At 45.5% G+C, this 23,000-nt stretch overlaps 1 protein-coding gene across 1 annotated transcript in view; it reads left to right on the top strand.

The window, feature by feature from the left end:
- The window catches only part of LOC124039045 (exportin-5), a 39,125-nt gene that overhangs the window by 10,072 nt on the left and 6,053 nt on the right, over positions 1–23,000 (top strand). The window contains exons 15-33 of the mRNA XM_046354926.1: positions 5,702–5,817; positions 6,063–6,218; positions 6,300–6,341; positions 10,124–10,213; positions 10,402–10,601; positions 12,693–12,789; positions 13,071–13,252; positions 15,557–15,657; positions 15,964–16,060; positions 16,557–16,693; positions 16,966–17,063; positions 17,323–17,369; positions 19,777–19,883; positions 20,778–20,837; positions 20,945–21,045; positions 21,255–21,362; positions 22,194–22,331; positions 22,416–22,583; positions 22,863–22,994. Coding sequence (XP_046210882.1) covers positions 5,702–5,817; positions 6,063–6,218; positions 6,300–6,341; positions 10,124–10,213; positions 10,402–10,601; positions 12,693–12,789; positions 13,071–13,252; positions 15,557–15,657; positions 15,964–16,060; positions 16,557–16,693; positions 16,966–17,063; positions 17,323–17,369; positions 19,777–19,883; positions 20,778–20,837; positions 20,945–21,045; positions 21,255–21,362; positions 22,194–22,331; positions 22,416–22,583; positions 22,863–22,994 — 2,177 coding nt within the window. The remainder of the gene's footprint in view (positions 1–5,701; positions 5,818–6,062; positions 6,219–6,299; positions 6,342–10,123; positions 10,214–10,401; positions 10,602–12,692; positions 12,790–13,070; positions 13,253–15,556; positions 15,658–15,963; positions 16,061–16,556; positions 16,694–16,965; positions 17,064–17,322; positions 17,370–19,776; positions 19,884–20,777; positions 20,838–20,944; positions 21,046–21,254; positions 21,363–22,193; positions 22,332–22,415; positions 22,584–22,862; positions 22,995–23,000) is intronic.

Below are 23,000 nucleotides of genomic sequence, written 5' to 3'. Positions count from 1 at the left end.
TTCTCACTAGGTCACCCGTAACACACGCATATAGATTAATTCTCACTAGGTCACCTGTAACACACGCATATAGATTAATTCTCACTCTAGGTCACCCGTAACACACGCATATAGATGAATTCTTACTCTAGGTCACCCGTAACACACGCATATAGATTAATTCTCACTCTAGGTCACCCGTAACACACGCATATAGATGAATTCCCACTCTAGGTCACCTGTAACACATGCATATAGATGAATTCTCACTCTAGGTCACCCGTAACACACGCATATAGATTAATTCTCACTCTAGGTCACCCGTAACACACGCATATAGATTAATTCTCACTAGGTCACCCGTAACACACGCATATAGATTAATTCTCACTAGGTCACCTGTAACACATGCATATAGATTAATTCTCACTCTAGGTCACCCGTAACACACGCATATAGATGAATTCTTACTCTAGGTCACCCGTAACACACGCATATAGATTAATTCTCACTAGGTCACACGCATATAGATGAATTCTCACTAGGTCACCCGTAACACACGCATATAGATGAATTCTTACTCTAGGTCACCCGTAACACACGCATATAGATTAATTCTCACTAGGTCACCCGTAACACACGCATATAGATGAATTCTTACTCTAGGTCACCCGTAACACACGCATATAGATGAATTCTTACTCTAGGTCACCCGTAACACACGCATATAGATTAATTCTCACTAGGTCACCCGTAACACACGCATATAGATGAATTCTTACTCTAGGTCACCCGTAACACACGCATATAGATTAATTCTCACTAGGTCACCCGTAACACACGCATATAGATGAATTCTTACTCTAGGTCACCCGTAACACACGCATATAGATTAATTCTCACTAGGTCACACGCATATAGATGAATTCTCACTAGGTCACCCGTAACACACGCATATAGATTAATTCTCACTAGGTCACACGCATATAGATGAATTCTCACTCTAGGTCACCCGTAACACACGCATATAGATTAATTCTCACTAGGTCACCTGTAACACACGCATATAGATGAATTCTCACTCTAGGTCACCCGTAACACACGCATATAGATTAATTCTCACTCTAGGTCACCCGTAACACACGCATATAGATGAATTCTCACTCTAGGTCACCCGTAACACACGCATATAGATGAATTCTCACTCTAGGTCACCCGTAACACACGCATATAGATGAATTCTCACTCTAGGTCACCCGTAACACACGCATATAGATGAATTCTCACTCTAGGTCACCCACCCGTAACACACGCATATAGATGAATTCTCACTCTAGGTCACCCGTAACACACGCATATAGATGAATTCTCACTCTAGGTCACCCGTAACACACGCATATAGATGAATTCTCACTCTAGGTCACCCGTAACACACGCATATAGATGAATTCTCACTCTAGGATCACCTAGGTCACCCGTAACACACGCATATAGATGAATTCTCACTCTAGGTCACCCGTAACACACGCATATAGATGAATTCTCACTCTAGGTCACCCGTAACACACGCATATAGATTAATTCTCACTAGGTCACCCGTAACACACGCATATAGATTAATTCTCACTCTAGGTCACCCGTAACACACGCATATAGATGAATTCTTACTCTAGGTCACCCGTAACACATGCATATAGATTAATTCTCACTAGGTCACACGCATATAGATGAATTCTCACTAGGTCACCCGTAACACACGCATATAGATGAATTCTCACTCTAGGTCACCCGTAACACACGCATATAGATGAATTCTCACTCTAGGTCACCCGTAACACACGCATATAGATGAATTCTCACTCTAGGTCACCCGTAACACACGCATATAGATGAATTCTCACTCTAGGTCACCCGTAACACACGCATATAGATGAATTCTCTCTAGGTCACCCGTAACACACGCATATAGATGAATTCTCACTCTAGGTCACCCGTAACACAAGCATATAGATTAATTCTCACTCTAGGTCACCCGTAACACATGCATATAGATTAATTCTCACTAGGTCACCCGCATACACGCATAGATGAATTCTCACTAGGTCACCCGTAACACACGCATATAGATGAATTCTCACTAGGTCACCCGTAACACACGCATATAGATGAATTCTCACTAGGTCACCCGTAACACACGCATATAGATTAATTCTCACTAGGTCACCTGTAACACACGCATATAGATTAATTCTACTCTAGGTCACCCGTAACACACGCATATAGATGAATTCTTACTCTAGGTCACCCGTAACACACGCATATAGATTAATTCTCACTCTAGGTCACCCGTAACACACGCATATAGATGAATTCCCACTCTAGGTCACCTGTAACACATGCATATAGATGAATTCTCACTCTAGGTCACCCGTAACACACGCATATAGATTAATTCTCACTCTAGGTCACCCGTAACACACGCATATAGATTAATTCTCACTAGGTCACCCGTAACACACGCATATAGATTAATTCTCACTAGGTCACCTGTAACACATGCATATAGATTAATTCTCACTCTAGGTCACCCGTAACACACGCATATAGATGAATTCTTACTCTAGGTCACCCGTAACACACGCATATAGATTAATTCTCACTAGGTCACACGCATATAGATGAATTCTCACTAGGTCACCCGTAACACACGCATATAGATGAATTCTTACTCTAGGTCACCCGTAACACACGCATATAGATTAATTCTCACTAGGTCACCCGTAACACACGCATATAGATGAATTCTTACTCTAGGTCACCCGTAACACACGCATATAGATGAATTCTTACTCTAGGTCACCCGTAACACACGCATATAGATTAATTCTCACTAGGTCACCCGTAACACACGCATATAGATGAATTCTTACTCTAGGTCACCCGTAACACACGCATATAGATTAATTCTCACTAGGTCACCCGTAACACACGCATATAGATGAATTCTTACTCTAGGTCACCCGTAACACACGCATATAGATTAATTCTCACTAGGTCACACGCATATAGATGAATTCTCACTCTAGGTCACCCGTAACACACGCATATAGATTAATTCTCACTAGGTCACCTGTAACACACGCATATAGATGAATTCTTACTCTAGGTCACCCGTAACACACGCATATAGATGAATTCTTACTCTAGGTCACCCGTAACACACGCATATAGATGAATTCTCACTCTAGGTCACCCGTAACACACGCATATAGATGAATTCTCACTCTAGGTCACCCGTAACACACGCATATAGATGAATTCCCACTCTAGGTCACCCGTAACACACGCATATAGATGAATTCTTACTCTAGGTCACCCGTAACACACGCATATAGATGAATTCTCACTCTAGGTCACCCGTAACACACGCATATAGATGAATTCTCACTCTAGGTCACCCGTAACACATGCATATAGATGAATTCTCACTCTAGGTCACCCGTAACACACGCATATAGATTAATTCTCACTCTAGGTCACCCGTAACACACGCATATAGATGAATTCCCACTCTAGGTCACCTGTAACACATGCATATAGATGAATTCTCACTCTAGGTCACCTGTAACACATGCATATAGATTAATTCTCACTCTAGGTCACCTGTAACACATGCATATAGATTAATTCCCACTCTAGGTCACCTGTAACACACGCATATAGATTAATTCTCACTCTAGGTCACCTGTAACACATGCATATAGATGAATTCTCACTCTAGGTCACCTGTAACACATGCATATAGATGAATTCTCACTCTAGGTCACCTGTAACACATGCATATAGATGAATTCTCACTCTAGGTCACCCGTAACACACGCATATAGATGAATTCTCACTCTAGGTCACCCGTAACACACGCATATAGATGAATTCTCACTCTAGGTCACCCGTAACACACGCATATAGATGAATTCTCACTCGGTCACCCGTAGCACAAGCATATAGATTAATTCTCACTCGGTCACCCGTAGCACAAGCATATAGATTAATTCTCACTCTAGGTCACCCGTAACACACGCATATAGATTAATTCTCACTCTAGGTCACCCGTAACACACGCATATAGATGAATTCTCACTCTAGGTCACCCGTAACACACGCATATAGATGAATTCTCACTCTAGGTCACCCGTAACACACGCATATAGATGAATTCTCACTCTAGGTCACCCGTAACACACGCATATAGATTAATTCTCACTCTAGGTCACCCGTAACACATGCATATAGATGAATTCTCGTAACAACTCTATGAAAGAGATTGATACTGGTGGTGCCTGTTAACTAATTAGATAATTAGCATTAACTAACTATAGACTTTGTCTCTTGTCTTCTCACCTTTTTCCCTCCCTCCTGTCTTTCTCTCTCTTCCTCTTCTCTCTCCTCCCTCTCTGTCTTCTCTCTCTCCTCCCTCTCTCTGTCTTCTCTCTCTCCTCCCTCTCTCTGTCTTCTCTCTCTCCTCCCTCTCTCTGTCTTCTCTCTCTCCTCCCTCTCTCTCTCTTCCTCTTCTCTCTCCTCCCTCTCTGTCTTCTCTCTCTCCTCCCTTTCTCTGTCTTCTCTCTCTCCTCCCTCTCTCTGTCTTCTCTCTCTCCTCCCTCTCTCTGTCTTCTCTCTCTCCTCCCTCTCTCTGTCTTCTCTCTCTCCTCCCTCTCTCTGTCTTCTCTCTCTTCCTCCCTCCCTCCCTCTGTCTTCTCTCTCTTCCTCCTCCCTCCCTCCCTCTGTCTTCTCTCTCTCCCTCCTCCCTCCCTCCCTCTGTCTTATCTCCCTCCCTCCCTCTGTCTTATCTCCCTTCCTCCTCCCCTCTGTCTTTCTCTCTCCATCCTCCCGCCCTCTGTCTTTCTCTCTTCATCCTCCCTCCCTCTGTCTTTCTCTCTCCATCCTCCCTCCCTCTGTCTTTCTCTCTCCCACCTCCTTCCCTCTGTCTTCTCTCCCTTCCTCCTCCTTCCCTCTGTCTTTCTCTCTCCCTCCTCCTTCCCTCTGTCTTCTCTCTCCCTCCTCCTTCCCTCTGTCTTCTCTCTCCTTCCCTCTGTCTTTCTCTCTCCCTCCTCCTTCCCTCTGTCTTTCTCTCTCCCTCCTCCTTCCCTCTGTCTTCTCTCCCTTCCTCCTCCTTCCCTCTGTCTTTCTCTCTCCCTCCTCCTTCCCTCTTTCTTCTCTCTCCCTCCTCCTTCCCTCTGTCTTCTCTCTCCTTCCCTCTGTCTTTCTCCTCCCTCTCCTCTCCTCCTTCTTCCTCTGTCTTTCTCCCTTCCTCCTCCTTCCCTCTGTCTTTCTCTCTCCCTCCTCCTTCCTCTGTCTTTCTCTCTCCCTCCTCCTTCCTCTGTCCTCCCTCCTCCCCTCTCCTTCCCTCTGTCTTCTCTCCCCTCCTCCCTTGTCTTCTCTGTCTTTCTCTCTCTCTCCCTCCTCCTTCCCTCTGTCTTCTCTCCCTTCCTCCTCCTTCCCTCTGTCTTTCTCTCTCCCTCCTCCTTCCCTCTGTCTTCTCTCTCCCTCCTCCTTCCCTCTGTCTTCTCTCTCTCCCTCCTCCTTCCCTCTGTCTTCTCTCCCTTCCTCCTCCTTCCCTCTGTCTTCTCTCCCTTCCTCCCTCTTGTCTTTCTCTCTCCTTCCCTCTTGTCTTCTCTCTCTCCCTCCTCCTTCCCTCTGTCTTCTCTCTCTCCCTCCTTTCCAGCTAAGATGGCAGAGGGGCTGTGCTCTATCCTGTCTCCGTCAGCGGTCCAGTGGGATGCTATGACCTTCTTCACAGAGAGTGTTGTGGGACAGATCTTCAAGAACGTGGAGGTTGAGGTATGAGGAAGCTAAACACAGCCGAGAGTTAGAGGGGTAGAGAGGGTGATACTATCCAGAGACGGTCAGTGTGAACGCCACCAGTCGGGTTCCCTAGATGGCAACAGCTACTACTTGTAGGTATTGTTGAAAGACAGAACCATTGATTTATGCTTTCTTCCCCATGGCTGAATAACATAAACAAGTGTTATGAAAGGAAATGATGACAAACCCCTAACTCTGGTGTTTCTCTGCCCTTTCTGTAGAAGTTGCCAATAGATCAGGGCATTGAGCTGCTACAGGCAGTGTTGAACTACAACACCCAAGACCCTCTCATCCTGTCCTGTGTCCTCACCAACCTCTCCTCCCTCTTCCCCTTCGTCACACACCGACCTCACTTCCTGCCTCAGGTCCTCTACAAGGTGAACACCCAAACGTGTACACACCAATCTATAATCTCTCCGTCTTCATGTGGTGGTGTTAAACTGTTCTTTCTTTTCCAGCTGTTTGCCTCCATCACATTTGAGGTGGTAGAGGAGAGCAAGGTGAGCCGTCTTAAATATTCTCAGGATGGATGACAGATGTGTGTTCTTTGGGATTGTATAAAAATAATAGGTATCTGGGGGCCAAGTTTTCGGTGCAATCTGTTAAGTTCGTGTTTTAAGTCTCCCTATATTTCTGTTATTACGGGGCTATCACTCAGTCCAGAGTGCGCCTGCGCGGGAAGTCTTGTCGTTGATGGACCTGGAGTGGAATGGCTACCTTGTAGTGTGTTCATACAGTATAGTAAACTTAGTTAAACTGGAACCTTGTCATTGTGTCATTTCGAGTTAACATTGGTAGCAGAGGATGGCTAATAACTACAATGTGCCACCTCACTTCGACGAGAAGAGGTCGTACAAAAGTTGGAAAAATGAATCTGGACACGGTTTACTAATCTGTTTGAACAAGGCTGACTGTATGGGAACTTTGATCAGAGCACTGGATTCTGTGTTTCTTAAAGAGGAGAAAGACTGTGCCTACGAGGTGTATTCAAACTTTGACAGTGTTACGAGAGATATTTTGGCTGCAATGACGGACTACATCATTGATTTCGAATAGAGGTACAATAGGATGTGCCAGTACGACATGGTTCTCCTGGATGCAGTGTTATCTTTCAAGTTGCTAGATACTGCCTGTCTGGATAGTAGGGAGAAACAGTTGGCTTTGACTGCTTGTACTGTGCTGGCTTTGAATGAATTCGGCACAAAAAAAAATATTTTGGGTGAACAGACGTCTGTCGCGCCAATGGCAGAAGGAATGCAAGTGAGTGACGCAGCATATCACACTGAGCAGCAGAGAAAAAGGCGCCAGCCAGTCCCATCTCAAGACAACCAGAAGAGGGCGCCATTTCCCGGCACAAATCCACTGGACAAATATGGAAGGAGATCAAAAATGTGCTATTGGTCAGAGCACTTACCATTGGGTTAAAGACTGTCCTCATAACAATGAACAAGTTTAACTAACAGAGGGAAATGTAAACACAGAGCAGTGTAACATTACACTGTTTTCAAACCAATCTGCTTCTCATACTGAGATTTTTATAGTTGAATCCTTAGGATCTGCTGTGAGTGATACTGCATGGAAACGGACAGTGTGTGGTGTAAAATGGCGTGATAGCTGTGTCAGTGAACTAAATATGGAAGTATGGTCCCTGCAGATATCCCCTTACTATTGAGCAAAGCTTCTCTCAAGAAGGCAGGGGCTGTGCTAGACATAAACAATGACAGGGCAGTGACGTTTAAACAACCAGTGACTCTTGAACTTACTACCTCAGGCCACTATTGTGTAAACATTTTGGACAAAGACATCACACAGAGTCCATGTAAAAATGAGATTCTGATCAACACAAAGCACCTTTCAGCACCACATGCAGCGAGAAAAGCCTTCACTGAAGCAGAGTCTTCAGAGAGAAGTCGCAGGGCTCTGCGTAAACAGCTACGACCCACCGATGAGAAGTACAAAACTGGAAACGAGTTGACTGTCAAGAGTGGAAAGGACCGGGACTAGTCATTGGCCAAGATGGTGTGGTGGTATTTGTGAGACACGGAGGCACCGTTGTCAGGGTGAATCACTCAAGATGGCGTGGTGATATTTGTGAGACACGGAGGCACCGTGGTCAGGGTGAATCACTCAAGATGGCGTGGTGATATTTGTGAGACACGGAGGCACCGTTGTCAGGGTGAATCACTCAAGATGGCGTGGTGATATTTGTGAGACACGGAGGCACCGTTGTCAGGGTGAATCACTCAAGATGGCGTGGTGATATTTGTGAGACACGGAGGCACCGTTGTCAGGGTGAATCACTCAAGATGGCGGAAAGTAAATGATCAACAAGAAAGAGGGGCTGTTGCTGAGAATCAGTCTCATGAAAATGACAAAAACACAGGAAGTGGAGCAGACGCCTTCAACTATGTTGAGCGTTCAAATGAGGAAAAACATTCAACAACAGCCACATGTGTTAAGAGAACCTGGTTGTTCCAATCTGAAAACTGGACAAACTGTTAAATACATAGACAAAGTGCTATGCCACACACAGCAACCGTCATTGGACGAGCAGGAAAAGCCCAAGGAAAACACCAGAACTGGTCCAACTTGCAGTAATCTGAACCAGCTACACTTTCTGGTACAACAGGGTCAGCTGACCTGTCACTTGTAGATCATCTTAGAATTGAACCAGTGGAAAATCGAGAAAAACAGAACGACATTCAAATTGATGATGTACTTGAAACAAAGGATGTGTCATTTGACTCAGCTAAGCCAGATGAGCTCAGTAATTGGAGGAAAAATTGAGTGTTTGAGGAAGTCAAAGACACTGGCCAAGCTCCCAAAAGACTCATCTAGTGGCTAGAGGTTTAGAGGAGCTGGCTGCTAAACAACTCCCAAACGACTCGTCTAGTGGCTAGAGGTTTAGAGGAGCTGGCTGCTAAACTCCCAAACGACTCGTCTAGTGGATAGACGTTTAGAGGAGCTGGCTGCTAAACAACTCCCAAATGTCTCACCGACATGCGCCTCAGTCACTCAGATTGCTGATGACAGTGGTCTGCCAGAAAAAATGTAAACTTCATTCCATAGACATCACATCTGCATTTTTGCAGGGAACAGATCTGTCAAGGAACATTCACATCCGACCTCCGCCTGAAGCTGAGAGCGAAGGAACACTGGAAACTAAAAAGGTGTGTGTCTGGACTGGCAGATGCATCACTCTACTGGTACAACAAGTCAAGGCAACAATGCTGAATACAGGTGGAAAAATGTCACAAGTGGATCCTGCAGTCATCTATTGGCTTGATCAAGACTGCAATGTGACTGGAGTACTTGCCTGTCATGTTGATGACTATCTGGGGTGGCTCACAGACATTTGCTACATCTGTGATTCCACACCTCAAAGCTGTTTTCCAGGTCGGCCGTGAGGAGCATGATCATTGTTATGTTGGCATAGAGTTTATTACAGTCAATGGAACAATACTGATGCAACTTGAGAACTATATCAAGACTCTTCAACCCATCCACATGGATTCTTCAAAAGCCGTACAAAGGAATTCCCCTCAGTGGAATTGAAGCTGATCAATTGAGGACAAATGTAATGGGTTGATAGACAGAGTAGACCTGATTTAATGTTTGATGGTTGCAACTTGGCATCTAACACAAAACACGCCACTGTACAAACCATTCATGCGGCGAACAAAGTTGTTCGGAAACTGATATCACAACAAGTGACTTTGAAGTTTCAGCATGTTGGAAAAGATGACTCTTTGAAACTAGTTGTCTTCAGTGATGCTTCGCTAAGGAACCTTACAGATGGAGGCACACAAGGTGGACGTCTAATCATGTTAATGGGTGAAGGAGGAAGATTCTCTCTCACCTTTCTGTTGGCGGTCAAAAAGGATCAGAAGTGTTGTCCGAAACACACTTGCTGGAGAAACACTTGCTCTTGCGGATGGAATTGACAATGCGATCTTTCTTGCAACTCTGTTCTCAGAGCTCACCACTGGTGAGACAAAACGGCACATTCTAAAACGGCACATTCTACCTGTAGTTTGTGTCACTGACAACTACTCATTAGTTGATGCTGTGAAGTCAGAGAAAAGACTTGGTCTTGAGATTAGCAGCATCAAGGAACTTATTCAAGCCTGCGCGGGAAGTCTTGTTGTTGATGGACCTGAAGTGGAATGGCTACCTTGTAGTGTGTTCATACAGTATAGTAAACTTAGTTAAACTGGAACCTTGTCGTTGTGTCATTTCAAGTTAACAAAATCATCAATCTGATCTGTGATGTCACTTTCAGGCGCCACGGACGCGTGCGGTGAAGAACGTCAGAAGACACGCCTGCTCCTCCATCATCAAGATGTCTCGAGATTACCCATGGTTCATTCTGGTATGTTTCCGCAGTCACGTTTCTCCCAGTTCTAGACTGCTCATCCAGCACAGTGTAGCAGAAAGGAACCAATGCTTTAAATAGTCAACTGTGTTTGATCACTATCTACTTACATCTACTGCATCTTACAGGTGTGTATGGAGGTGTGTGTCTGTGTTTTCATCATGTACATCTCTCTCTCTCTGCAGCCATGTTTTGACATACTGTATAATCAGGTGAAGAAGCTATTCTCCAACGAGGCACTGTTGACCCAGATGGAGAAGTGTGCTCTGATAGAGGCTCTGGTCCTCATCAGTAACCAGTTCAAAGACTACACCAAGCAGAAGGCCTTCCTGGAGGAGCTCATGGCCACCGTGGCTGCTCGTTGGACCTCAGACGAGATGAGGCAGTATGTACCCACACTATACACACTGAACTGTGTATACACACACTCACTGCAGACACACTTTTATTTAACCGTTGTTTAACTAGGGAAGTCAGTTAACCTCTCTGGGATCGTTTGGGACACTAGCGTCCCACCTCGCCAACAGCCAGTGAAATTGCATGGCACCAAATTCAGAACAACAGAAAAACATTTCTCAACCATACAAGTATTTTACACCATTTTAAAGATACACTTCTCATTAATCCAACCACAGTGTCCGATTTCAAAAAGGCTTTTCGGCGAAAGCAGAACATATCATTGTTAGGTCAGCAACTAGTCACAGAAAGCATTCAGCCATTTTCCAACCAAAGAGAGGTGTCATAAAAAGCAGAAATATAGATACATTTAATCACTAACCTTTGATTATCTTAATCAGATGACACTCACAGGACTCAATGTTATACATGTATTGTGTGTTTTGTTCGATCAAGTTCATATTTATCTCAATAAACCTCAGTTTACATTGGTGCCATGTTCAGAAATGCCTCCAAAACATCCGGAGAAATTGCAGAGAGACACATCAAATAACATAAAAGACTCATCATAAACTTTGATGAAAGATACATGGTTTACATAGAATTAAAGATAAACTTGTTCTTAATGCAACCGCTGTGTCAGATTTCAAAAAAGCTTTACGGCAAAAGCACAATATTACGGCAAAAGCACAATAATCTGAGAACAGCATTCAGCCACAAAAGCAAGCCATGCAGTTAGCTGCCAAATTGTGGAGTCAACAAAAGTCATAAATAACATTATAAATCTTCACTTACCTTTGCTGACCTCTGTTTTGTTCGCGCGTTTACTTCACTATTCTAAAGGCACAATGCCGAGCGCATGAATCCAGACGAAAAGTCAAGAGTTCCATTACAGTTTGTAGAAACATGTCAAACTATGTTTACAATCAATTCTTAGGGTCTTTTTATAAATAAATCTTCAATAATATTTCAACCTGACAATAGCGTATTCATTACAGAGGAAAAAAGAAGGAACGGAGCGTCTGCATGACCGCGCAGTAAACAACTGATTGGCCTCAGCCTAGTCCACTTGTTGAAACAGCTCTTATTCGACACCCTTCCACAATAGAAGCCTCAAACAACTTTCTAAAGACTGTTGACATCTGCTGGAAGCCTTGAGAAGTGCAATCTGGCCCCATAGACATAGCATATTGGATAGGCAATCACTTAAATGAAACTACAAACCTCAGATTTCCCACTTCCTGGTTGGATTTGTCTCAGGTTTTTGCCTGCCATATGAGTTCTGTTATACTCACAGACATCATTCAAACAGTTTTAGAAACGTCAGTGTTTTCTATCCAATACTGCTAATAATTTGCATATATTAGCATCTGGGACAGAGAGGTAGGCTGTTTACTCTGGGCACCTTATTCATCCAAGCTACTCAATACTGCCCCCCAGTCACCAAGAAGTTCAGAAGAAATTATTATTTACAACGGCCTAGGAACAGTGGGTTAAATGCCTAGGAACAGTGGGTTAACTGGTCTAGGAACAGTGGGTTAACTGGTCTAGGAACAGTGGGTTAACTGGTCTAGGAACAGTGAGTTAAATGCCTAGGAACAGTGGGTTAACTGGTCTAGGAACAGTGGGTTAAATGCCTAGGAACAGTGGGTTAAATGCCTAGGAACAGTGGGTTAAATGCCTAGGAACAGGGGCAGAATGACAGATTTTTACCTTGTCGGCTCGGGGATTAGATCTAACAACCTTTCGGTTACTGGCCCGACTCTCTAACCACTAGGCTACCTACCTCCCACATGCGTGTGTACTAGAGTTAAGAATGTAAGCTCACTCCATAGCTGGCTTGAAATGTCACGGATGGAGCCATACAATTGGTAACCATAGGAACGTTGTCAAAGAGTGTGGTCACGTGTGTTAGGAAGTGGTTTTCACTAAGCAAGCAACTTGATTTTCGTAACATGGGCAAACAACATGCGTACACACACACACACACACACACACACACACACACACACACACACACACACACACACACACACACACACAATGTATAATATAAATGGTTGTCCTCTGTGTGTATCAGGGTACTGTTGGAACCTGCTCTGTTCCTGGCTTTCGTTGGTGCTGATCAGCTGATGGCTGAAGGCACAGACCACACAACAGGCATCAACAGGTCACGGGTAGGTGTGTGTGTGTGTGTGTGTGTGTGTGTGTGTGTGTGTGTGTGTGTGTGTGTGTGTGTGTGTGTGTGTGTGTGTGTGTGTGTGTGTGTGTGTGTGTGTGTGTGTGTGTGTGTGTGTGTTCGCGTGTGTTCGCGTGTGTTCGCGTGTGTTCATGGCTAAGTGCCAAAACTTTCTATGTGATGTCAGGCATGCCAGTCCTGCCAAAACATCGAACTACTGTATATTGAAAGTGTCCTATTCCCTGTTTCTCTCCCCCACCCTGCCCTCCTTCCCTCCAGTTGAGTTTCTGTGTTTACACCATCCTGGGGGTGGTGAAGAGAGCGCGCTGGCCGGCTGACCTGGAGGAGGCTAAGGCGGGGGGCTTCGTGACGGGCTACACCCCTTCTGGAGCCCCAATCTACAGAAACCCCTGCACCCCCCAGGTCCTGGCCCTGCTGCCCAACCTGCTCGCCCTCATCAGGTAAGGGGATGTGTAGAGGGGGGTGGGGGTGTTGGAGAGAAAGACAGCGTGTGCATGTGTTTGGAATGATGATAGTGTTTGATGATGGTAATAAATCAACTGTATTTATAAAGCCCTTTTTACATCAGCAGATGTCACAATGTGCTAATACAGAAACCCAGCCTAAAACCCCAAACAGCAAGCAATGTAGGTGTAGAAGCACAGTGGCTAGGAAAAACTCTCTAGAAACGCAGGAACCTAGGAAGAAACATATCGAGGAATCAGGCTCTGAGGGGTGGCCAGTCCTTTTTGGCTGTGTCGGGTGGGGATTTAAGGCCAGATTGTTCTTCAAGATGTTCAAACGTTCATAGCTGACCAGCAGGGTCAAACAATAATCAGTGGTTGTAGAGGGTGCAGCAGGTCAGCATCTCAAGAGTAAATGTCAGTTAGCTTTTTTATAGCAGAGCATTGAGGTTGAGACAACAAGTGGGAGGGAGGGAGATCAAGAGGGTGGAAAACAGTAAGTCTGGGACAAGGTAGCATGTCCGGTGAACAGGTCAGGGTTCCATAGCCGCAGGAAGCTGGAGCCTCAGCACTACCGGGTGGGACGGGGACAGCCAGGAGTCATCAGACCAGGTAGTCCTGAGGCATGGTCCTTAGGCTCACAGACTCTGGGAGGGAAGAGTGAGAGAGAGATGGGAGAATTAGAGGCTGGATACTTAAGTCACACAGGACACCAGATAAGACAGGAGAATTTCACCAGATAAGACAGACTGATCCTAGCCCGCCGGCACGTAGACTGTTGCAGCATACAGTTGACATCGGAAGTTTACATACACCTTCGCCAAATACATTTAAGAGTTTAAAAGTAAAATATTTGATTCCATCCACTTCCTTATTTCTGAAACACAGACTTCCAGTGTAGTACATTTTAGGACTTCACCATGTTAAATCGAAATGTACGTGTGTCACCCATATAGCAGTGAAAGTTTAGTGTTTCTGAATGACATCACCAAGCGGAAGAGTATATACACTACTGGTCAAAAGTTTTAGACAACCTTCTCAATCAAGGGTTTTTCTTTATTTTGACTATTTCCAACATTGTAGAATAATAATTTAAATATCAAAACTATGAAATAAAACATGGAATCATGTAGTAACCAAAAAAGTGTTAAACAAATCAAAATACATTTTATATTTGAGATTCTTCAAATAGCCACCCTTTGCCTTGACAGCTTTTCACACTCTTGGCATTCTCTCAACCAGTTTCACCTGGAATGCTTTTCCAACAGTCTTGAAGCAGTTCCCAGTGCTCGTATTTCTGTGTTTATTATAATTAAGTCTATGATTTGATAGAGCAGTCTGACTGAGCGGTGGTAGGCAGCAGCAGGCTCATTCAAACTTTACTGCGTTTGCCTGCAGCTCTTAGCAATGCTTGAAGCACAGCACTGTTTATGACTTCAAGCCTATCAACTCCCGAGATTAGGATGGCAATACTCAAGTGCCTATTAGAACATCCAATAGTCAAAGGTATCTGAAATACAAATGGTATAGAGAGAAATAGTCGACTCGTCATAATTCCTATAATAACTACAACCTAAACCTTCTTTACTGGGAATATTGAAGAACTGGGAATATTCAACCATCAGCTTTCTTATGTTCTCAGGTTCTGAGCAAGGAACTTAAACGTTGCCTTTTTACATAGCACATATTGCACTTTTACTTTCTTCAACACTTTGTTTTTGCCTTATTTAAACCAAATTGAACATGTTTCATTATTTATTTGAGACTAAATAGATGTATTTATATTAAGTTAAAATAAAAGTGTTTTTTCAGTATTGTTATAAAAAATCATCTGATTTAATTGGTGTCGGCTTTTTTTGGTCCTCCAGTAATCGGTATCGGCGTTGAAAAATCATAAACGGTTGACCTCTAATACCAGGGAGCTAATTTGTGAAAAATTTTGTTTTTGTTTTTAGAGGTGCAACTGCAGCTAGGGTTTTACGCAAGGTTAAATTGAGGTCCTCGTCAGGTGGTTGACTGATTTTTGTACTGCGACGTCCTTGGGTAGGTGGAGGGAGTCTGGAAGGGCATCTAGGAATCTTTGGGTTGTCTGAGAATTTATACCACAGCTTTTGATCGTCCTTGGTTGGGGTCTAAACAGATTATTTGTTGAGATTTCAAACCTAATAACATTTAGATCCACAATATTTATTCCACGTGACAACTAGATCCAGGGTATGACTGTGGCAATAGGTAGGTCCAGAGACATGATGATAGTGTGTGTGTGTGATGATGATTAAGGATGATCATGTCTCTCTGTAGAACCCACAACAATCTGTTCCTGCCGGAGAACATGTGTCGTCTGAGTGAGACGTTCTCCAGAGCCTACGAGGTGATTGAGGTGGAGAGGAAGGTGGTTCTAGGTAAGAGGAACCACACTGATTCACTGGTTCTGCACAGTACTGGTTTAGAAACTCTATACCACAAGTTGGTAACCTGTGGTGTTAACCTGTTATAATTTCACCCCTGAGGAATATACTACATAGCAGGATCAATGAGTTGCCAGCTAACTTGCCTGAATGTTTGAATTTAAAAATTAAATATATATATTTATTTATTTATTTATTTATTAGCTTGAGATGGGCATTGCTAACTCATTGATTGTGTTTTTAGTATATACATATGAAGGCTGATAAACCTCCATGATTATTGTGTCTCTTGACCTGTAGGCCTTACACAGCCAGTCCTGGACATCTATGACTCTCCAGTGTACAAGACTCATCTGGAGCGCATGCAGGGTTTCTTCTGTACCCTCTATGACAACTGGTGAGTTCCTCACTGTGGATAGTCTTCTGCTTCCTCTCCTTCTCCACACTACTCCTACACAATCTCACTCTCTCTTGCTTACCAACCCTCTCTCTCGCTTACCAACCCTCTCTCTCTTTCTCAGTTTTGACTAGATGGTGTACAGCTTATGTCGAAATTGACTTTTGGTATCATGTTAGGAGAATTAACTTATCAGGTTAGGAAAAGGGTTAGGATTAGCTCAAATGTCCCCCAAAAAATCTACTTTTAACGTCAATTTGACATAAGCTATATGCTCTCTAGACATGACCCCAGAGACGGAAGAGGAAGTGATGCATCCCACTCCATTTTTTCTGGTTCAATGAAAGTCAATGAACTAATACGCTGCAATCGTATTGGTGTCTATGGGAGAGCCACCCCGTTAAGCAGACCGGAACTGATTATTTTTTCAATGGTAAACAACCTAAGTGAACCATCTTCATTTATCCACCATCTTCGATAACCCTCCTCTCTCTAGTTACCATATCCTGGGGAATGCAGGCCTGTCATTGCATCAGGACTTCTACACCATCGAGGGATTGGCTGAACAGATTGTTGGCTCTGCCTTAATCTCCCTCGACAACGTGCCTGACCACAGACTCCGCCCCATGCTCCATATCCTTCTGTCCTATTGACCCATCAGGGATACCAATCACATAGAAGCTCTTGACTAATTCAATCAATCTAAATTTTCTTCAGCCAAAAAAAATGAACCAAGTATCCCTCTTGTAGGTTTTTGGGTGATCAAATTAAACCACATTTTCCCCCTATTGAACATAGAATGGAGTAAAACAAATGAAATCAAACACACACTGCATAGTCATGGCCACTGATATTACATGTCCACTATCTAGTCAATCAATCTGCTCCTTAATGTGTGTGTGTACGGGTGTTCCTGAAGCAGCTGGTGCTGTCGTGTCCTCAGGAGTACTACGACAGTCTGCTCTGCCCCCTACTGGGCCCTCTGTTCGCCTACATGCTTCAGGTCAGAGCTCACACTTCTCTCCTTGCTCCTGTCAAGCAATACACCTAAACACTCGCGTAACATAAAAGGTTAGCTGTGGTACAACTGCCAAATAAATAAACCGATCTCTGAGGCCGATCAAGAACTCAGAGCATGCTTGTTTAGCATTATCAGGCTTTTTGATCGCTGCTGTCATTCATAGTCACTAGAAATCAGTTACCATGGAGATGGTAATAACAGGATGTATCACATGACATTGTCTCTCTGTTTATTTGTCCAGAGACTCAACCTCAGGTGGCAGATCATCAACCAGCGGAGTACTGTCAGGTAAAATGAGTTAGACTCTTAATCAAGAACTTTATTATTTTATGTTGTGATCTCAGTAAGATATGACCGGAGTCCTAGGACTATACCTCTGGGCTACCTGGTCTGAGGTACCCCTGGCTGTCACAGTCCCCAGTCCACATGATCGTGCTGCTGCTCCTGCGCCTATAGAAGCCTGACCTGTTCACCAGACATGCTACCTTGTCCCAGACCTGATTCTCTCTGCCGCTCTCTCTATCGCACCTGCTGTCTAGACCTCAGCTATGAAAAGCCAACTGACATTAACTCCTGAGGTGCTGACTTGTTGCACCCTCTATAACCATTGTGTGATTGTTTGACCCTTCTGGTCATCTATCAGGTTAGGAGGAGTTGGGCCTGTTTTCTCATCAGTAACTAGGGTATGGGTAGGGCTGGGTATCACTAAATTGATCACTAACATTTTGAAGCAGAGCCATTTGCAATATGGAAATATTACTTGCGTCATGCACAAAGTAGATGTCCTAACCAACTTGCCAAAACTATAGTTTGTTAACCAGACATTTGTGGAGTGGTTGAAAAATGAGTTTTAATGACTACAACCTAAGTGTATGTAAACTTCCGACTTTAACTATACTTACGGTCGCTGTGGGGACGACATCATCGATGCACTTATTGATGACGCCAGTGACTGATGTGGTGTACTCCTCAATCCCATCGGAGTAATCCCGGAACATGTTCCAGTCTGTGCTAGTGAAACATTCCTGTAGCTTAGCATCTGCTTCATCTGACCTTTTTTTTATTGATTTAGTCACTGGTGCTTCCTGCTTTTAAGCAGGAATTGGGAGAATAGAAATGAAGGTCAGATTTGCCAAATGGAGTGCGAGGGAGAGCTTTGTATGCATCTGTGTGTGGAGTAAAGGTGGTTCAGAGTCCGCCCCCCCCCCCCCCCCCCCCCCCCCCGGTTCCACATTTAACATGCTGATAGAAATTTGGTAAAACGGATTTGTTTCCCTGCGTTAAAGTCCCTGGCTACTCGGAGCGCCGCCTCTGGGTGAGCGTTTTCTTGTTTGATTATGGCGGAATATAGCTCATTCAATGCTGTCTTATAGCGCCAGCTTCTGACTGTGTTGGTATGTAAAACAGCTACGGAAAATACGGATGAAAACTCTCTTGGCATAAGATGTTACTGTTTTTAATGTCCCGTTGGTAGTTTAATCTTCCGCGTAGCTCGTCCATTTTATTCTCCAAAGATTACACGTTTGCTGGCAGAATGGGGTGAAGTGGGGGGGTTTATTCAATCCCTACGAATTCTCAGAAGGCAGCCCCCGCCCCCTGACCCCTTTTTCTCTGCCTCCTCTTCACGCAAATCATGGGGATCTGGGCCTGTTCCCCAGAAAGTAGTATATCATTCGCGTCAGACTCGTTAAAGTAAAAGAGGGTTCTGCTAGTCCGTGGTGAGTAACCGCAGTCCTGATGTCTAGAAGTTATTTTTGGTCATAAGAGGCGGTAGTGGCAACATTATGTACAAAAAAAGTAAAACAATAAGTTTCAAATAAATGAACAAAAAACCACAATAAGATGGGGACACGTGAAACATTTGCCTTCCTCTCCGGCGCCATCTTACATCCTATATTCGTGGTCCACACACATCAACACAGTCCTGAAGAGGGCACGACAATGCCTCTTCCCCCTCAAAAACTTCAACATCTGCACCGTTGAGAGCATCTTGACTGGATGCATCACTGCTTGGTATGGCAACTGCTTGTCATCTGACCGTAAGGTGCTTCAGAGGGTAGTGCGTATGGCCCAGTACATCACTGTGGCTGAGCTCCCTGCCATCCAGCACCTCAATACCAGGTGGTGTAAGAGGAAGGCCCTAAGCAATTTCAAAGACTCCAGCCACCCAAGTCGTAGACTGTTCTCTCTGCTACAGTACAGCAAGCGGTACCGATGCATCAAGTCTGGAACCAACTGGACCTGAACAGCTTCTACTACCAAGCCTTAAGACAACTAAATAGTTAGTCTGGGTAGCTATTGGTTAACTATTTAACTATCTGCCTCATCACATACACTGCTGTTACTGTTTTATCTATCCTGTTGCCTAGTACATATAGGTAGGGACAACGTGACATCTCTACCTCAATGACCTCGTACGCCTGCACACCAACTCAGTACTTGTACCTTGTGTATGTAGCCAAGTTATCTTTACTCATTGTGTATTTATTCCTTGTTATTATTTTTCTATTTCTTTTCCTCTGCATTGCTAAGAATAGCCTGTAAGTAAGCATTTCACTTCGTAAACAACACCTGTTGTTTACAAAGCATGTGACTAATAAAGTTACATTTGATGTGGTCACGTTGAATGCATGGGGTTTCTTTCTATTTCTGTGCTGGTGGCGTGTTGACAATCTCCCTCCCTTTGTCTGTGTAGTCTGGAGGATGACGAGGACGAGGCGTGTGAGGAGAACCAAGTCACCCAGGAGATGCTGGAGGAACAGCTGGTTCGTCTGGTCACCAGAGAGGTTCTGGACCTGCTCAGTAAGTCCAGACTCTGGGACAAAGGACGGGAATGGGATGTAGGGAGCAACTAAGTAGCACTTTATATGGAGTTGAGCATGTTTTTTTTGTCCAGAAGAAACCATCTTGTCCCTTGAAACTGTTCATAGGAATTTAGTTCTGCTGCACATCCAGATTTAATAGGTTTGGGGTATGTGGGGTGGATTAGGTTTGGGGTATGTGGGGTGGATTAGGTTTGGGGTATGTGGGGTGGATTAGGTTTGGGGTATGTGGGGTGGATTAGGTTTGGGGTATGTGGGGTGGATTAGGTTTGGGGTATGTGGGGTGGATTAGGTTTGGGGTATGTGGGGTGGATTAGGTTTGGGGTATGTGGGGTGGATTAGGTTTGGGGTATGTGGGGTGGATTAGGTTTGGGGTATGTGGGGTGGATTAGGTTTGGGGTATGTGGGGTGGATCGGGTTTGGGGTGTTAGGTTTGGGGTATGTGGGGTGGATTTTGGGTTTGGGGTATGGGTTTGGGGTGTGGATTAGGTTTGGGGTATGTGGGGTGGATCGGGTTTGGGGTATGTGGGGTGGATTAGGTTTGGGGTATGTTTGGGGTGGATCGGGTTTGGGGTGTGTGGGGTGGATCGGGTTTGGGGTGTGTGGGGTGGATCGGGTTTGGGGTGTGTGGGGATGGGGTTTGGGGTGTCGGGGTGGATGGGGTTTGGGGTGTGTGGATGGGGTTTGGATCGGGTTTGGGGTGGATGGGGTTTGGGGTGTGTGGGGTGGATCGGGTTTGGGGTGTGTGGGGTGGATCGGGTTTGGGGTGTGTGGGGTGGATCGGGTTTGGGGTGTGTGGGGAGGATAGGGTTTGGGGTGTGTGGGGTGGATTTCAGTGTGGCCATGTTTCCTAACATTGATCCTTTCCTCTCAGCTCACGCCTGCATATTGAAAAAAGTTCCTGAGCCAGCAGGGAATAAGGAGGATGTGGATGGTAAGTGTTCCCTGATCCCTACTTATTTCCACGTTTTCAAGGGGAAAAAAGCATCACTCAGGGTCCACCCCCTCCTCATTGTATCTTTTATGTTCTATTGTGTGTAGAGGATGAGATGATGTCCACTGAGTCCCAGGCAGTCACAGCCTCTCCGGCCCAGCCAACAGGCGAAATGACTGAGCTGGGGAAGTGTCTACTCAAACATGAGGTTGGCACCACACACACACACGCTTCTACAGTAGGGGTATTCAAATCATTCCATGTAGGACCTAGTTTTTGCTCCTCCCTTGTACTTGATGAGTGAGTAAAGGTCACTAATTAGTAAGGAACTCCCTTCACCTGGTTGAATGCGTTTGACACCCCTGATCTACAGCATCGACCCCTGGCAATGTGACAGAACTCTCTCTTCCTCTGCAGGACATCTATATGACCTTGTTGACCATCTCGTTCACCTCTCTGTCCTGGAAGGACACCAGCAACTGTCACCGCACTGCCTCCATGGTGTGCTGGACCCTGCTGCGACAGGTAGGCTTCTACCCTGCTGCGACAGGTAGGCTGCTACCCTGCTGCGACAGGTAGGCTGCTACCCTGCTGCGACAGGTAGGCTGCTACCCTGCCGCGACAGGTAGGCTGCTACCCTGCCGCGACAGGTAGGCTGCTACCCTGCCGCGACAGGTAGGCTGCTACCCTGCCGCGACAGGTAGGCTGCTACCCTGCCGCGACAGGTAGGCTGCTACCCTGCCGCGACAGGTAGGCTGCTACCCTGCCGCGACAGGTAGGCTGCTACCCTGCCGCGACAGGTAGGCTGCTACCCTGCCGCGACAGGTAGGCTGCTACCCTGCCGCGACAGGTAGGCTGCTACCCTGCCGCGACAGGTAGGCTGCTACCCTGCCGCGACAGGTAGGCTGCTACCCTGCCGCGACAGGTAGGCTGCTACCCTGCCGCGACAGGTAGGCTGCTACCCTGCCGCGACAGGTAGGCTGCTACCCTGCCGCGACAGGTAGGCTGCTACCCTGCCGCGACAGGTAGGCTGCTACCCTGCCGCGACAGGTAGGCTGCTACCCTGCCGCGACAGGTAGGCTGCTACCCTGCCGCGACAGGTAGGCTGCTACCCTGCCGCGACAGGTAGGCTGCTACCCTGCCGCGACAGGTAGGCTGCTACCCTGCCGCGACAGGTAGGCTGCTACCCTGCCGCGACAGGTAGGCTGCTACCCTGCCGCGACAGGTAGGCTGCTACCCTGCCGCGACAGGTTGGCTGCTACCCTGCCGCGACAGGTAGGCTGCTACCCTGCCGCGACAGGTTGGCTGCTACCCTGCCGCAAAATCTTCTCTCTCTGACTCTTTTATTCTGTTCAGGTCGTAGGGGGGAACCTTCTACCAGAGGCGGTCACTTGGTTCTATGCCAGTGTTCTGAAAGGACTGCAGATGCACGGGCAGCACGAGGTCTGTAACTCAGCCCTCACACAACTGGCCCTGATTATATATGACAACCTGGTGAGTAACTCACTCGCTCACACACTCCCTCCCTTCATCTTTCTTCTTCTTCCTAACTCTACCTTTCCTCCCTCCCTGGGTCAGCGGCCACGATACATGGAGCTAAGGAGTGTGATGACTCAGATCCCCAGCATCAATCTGGAGGCTCTGGACCAGTATGACCAGCGGCTGCTGGAGCCCAGCTCTGCCCAGAAGGTGGGAGAGAAGAAGAGGAAGGACCAGTTCAAGAAGCTCATTGCCGGCACTGTGGGGGTAATACCACCTCCCGCCACTAGATGGGGGTGTTACACTTTTTCATGTTTTTCTGCAGAGAAGAACTAGAATTATTTAATAACAAAATATTGTCTGAAATGTGTCCATTGACTGTTGAAGTGGATATTACTAATAGGATATAAGTTATACTTTATTGGAGAGGGCTGGCAGTATGTTTCATGTAAATGTAATTAAATAAATAATAGTACACTCAGATATAATAAAACAACAATTCAATCCAGACAGATTTTAAGTGTATTTGATCTCTCCTCTCCACAGAAAGATCTGGGCCAGCAGTTTAAAAAGGAGGTACATATCAGAAATCTCCCATCTCTCTTTAAGAAGCCCAAGCTGGAGAAAAGGGACATTGTCGAGCCCAGTGAGACTGGATCTCTAGCAGCTCTCTTCTCCCCAACA

The sequence above is a fragment of the Oncorhynchus gorbuscha genome, linkage group LG07 (genome assembly GCF_021184085.1).
Source record: "Oncorhynchus gorbuscha isolate QuinsamMale2020 ecotype Even-year linkage group LG07, OgorEven_v1.0, whole genome shotgun sequence".
NCBI classification, from domain to species: Eukaryota; Metazoa; Chordata; class Actinopteri; order Salmoniformes; family Salmonidae; genus Oncorhynchus; species Oncorhynchus gorbuscha.
Note: the sequence above shows the minus strand (reverse complement) of the source record. Positions and strands in the feature narration are given on the sequence as shown.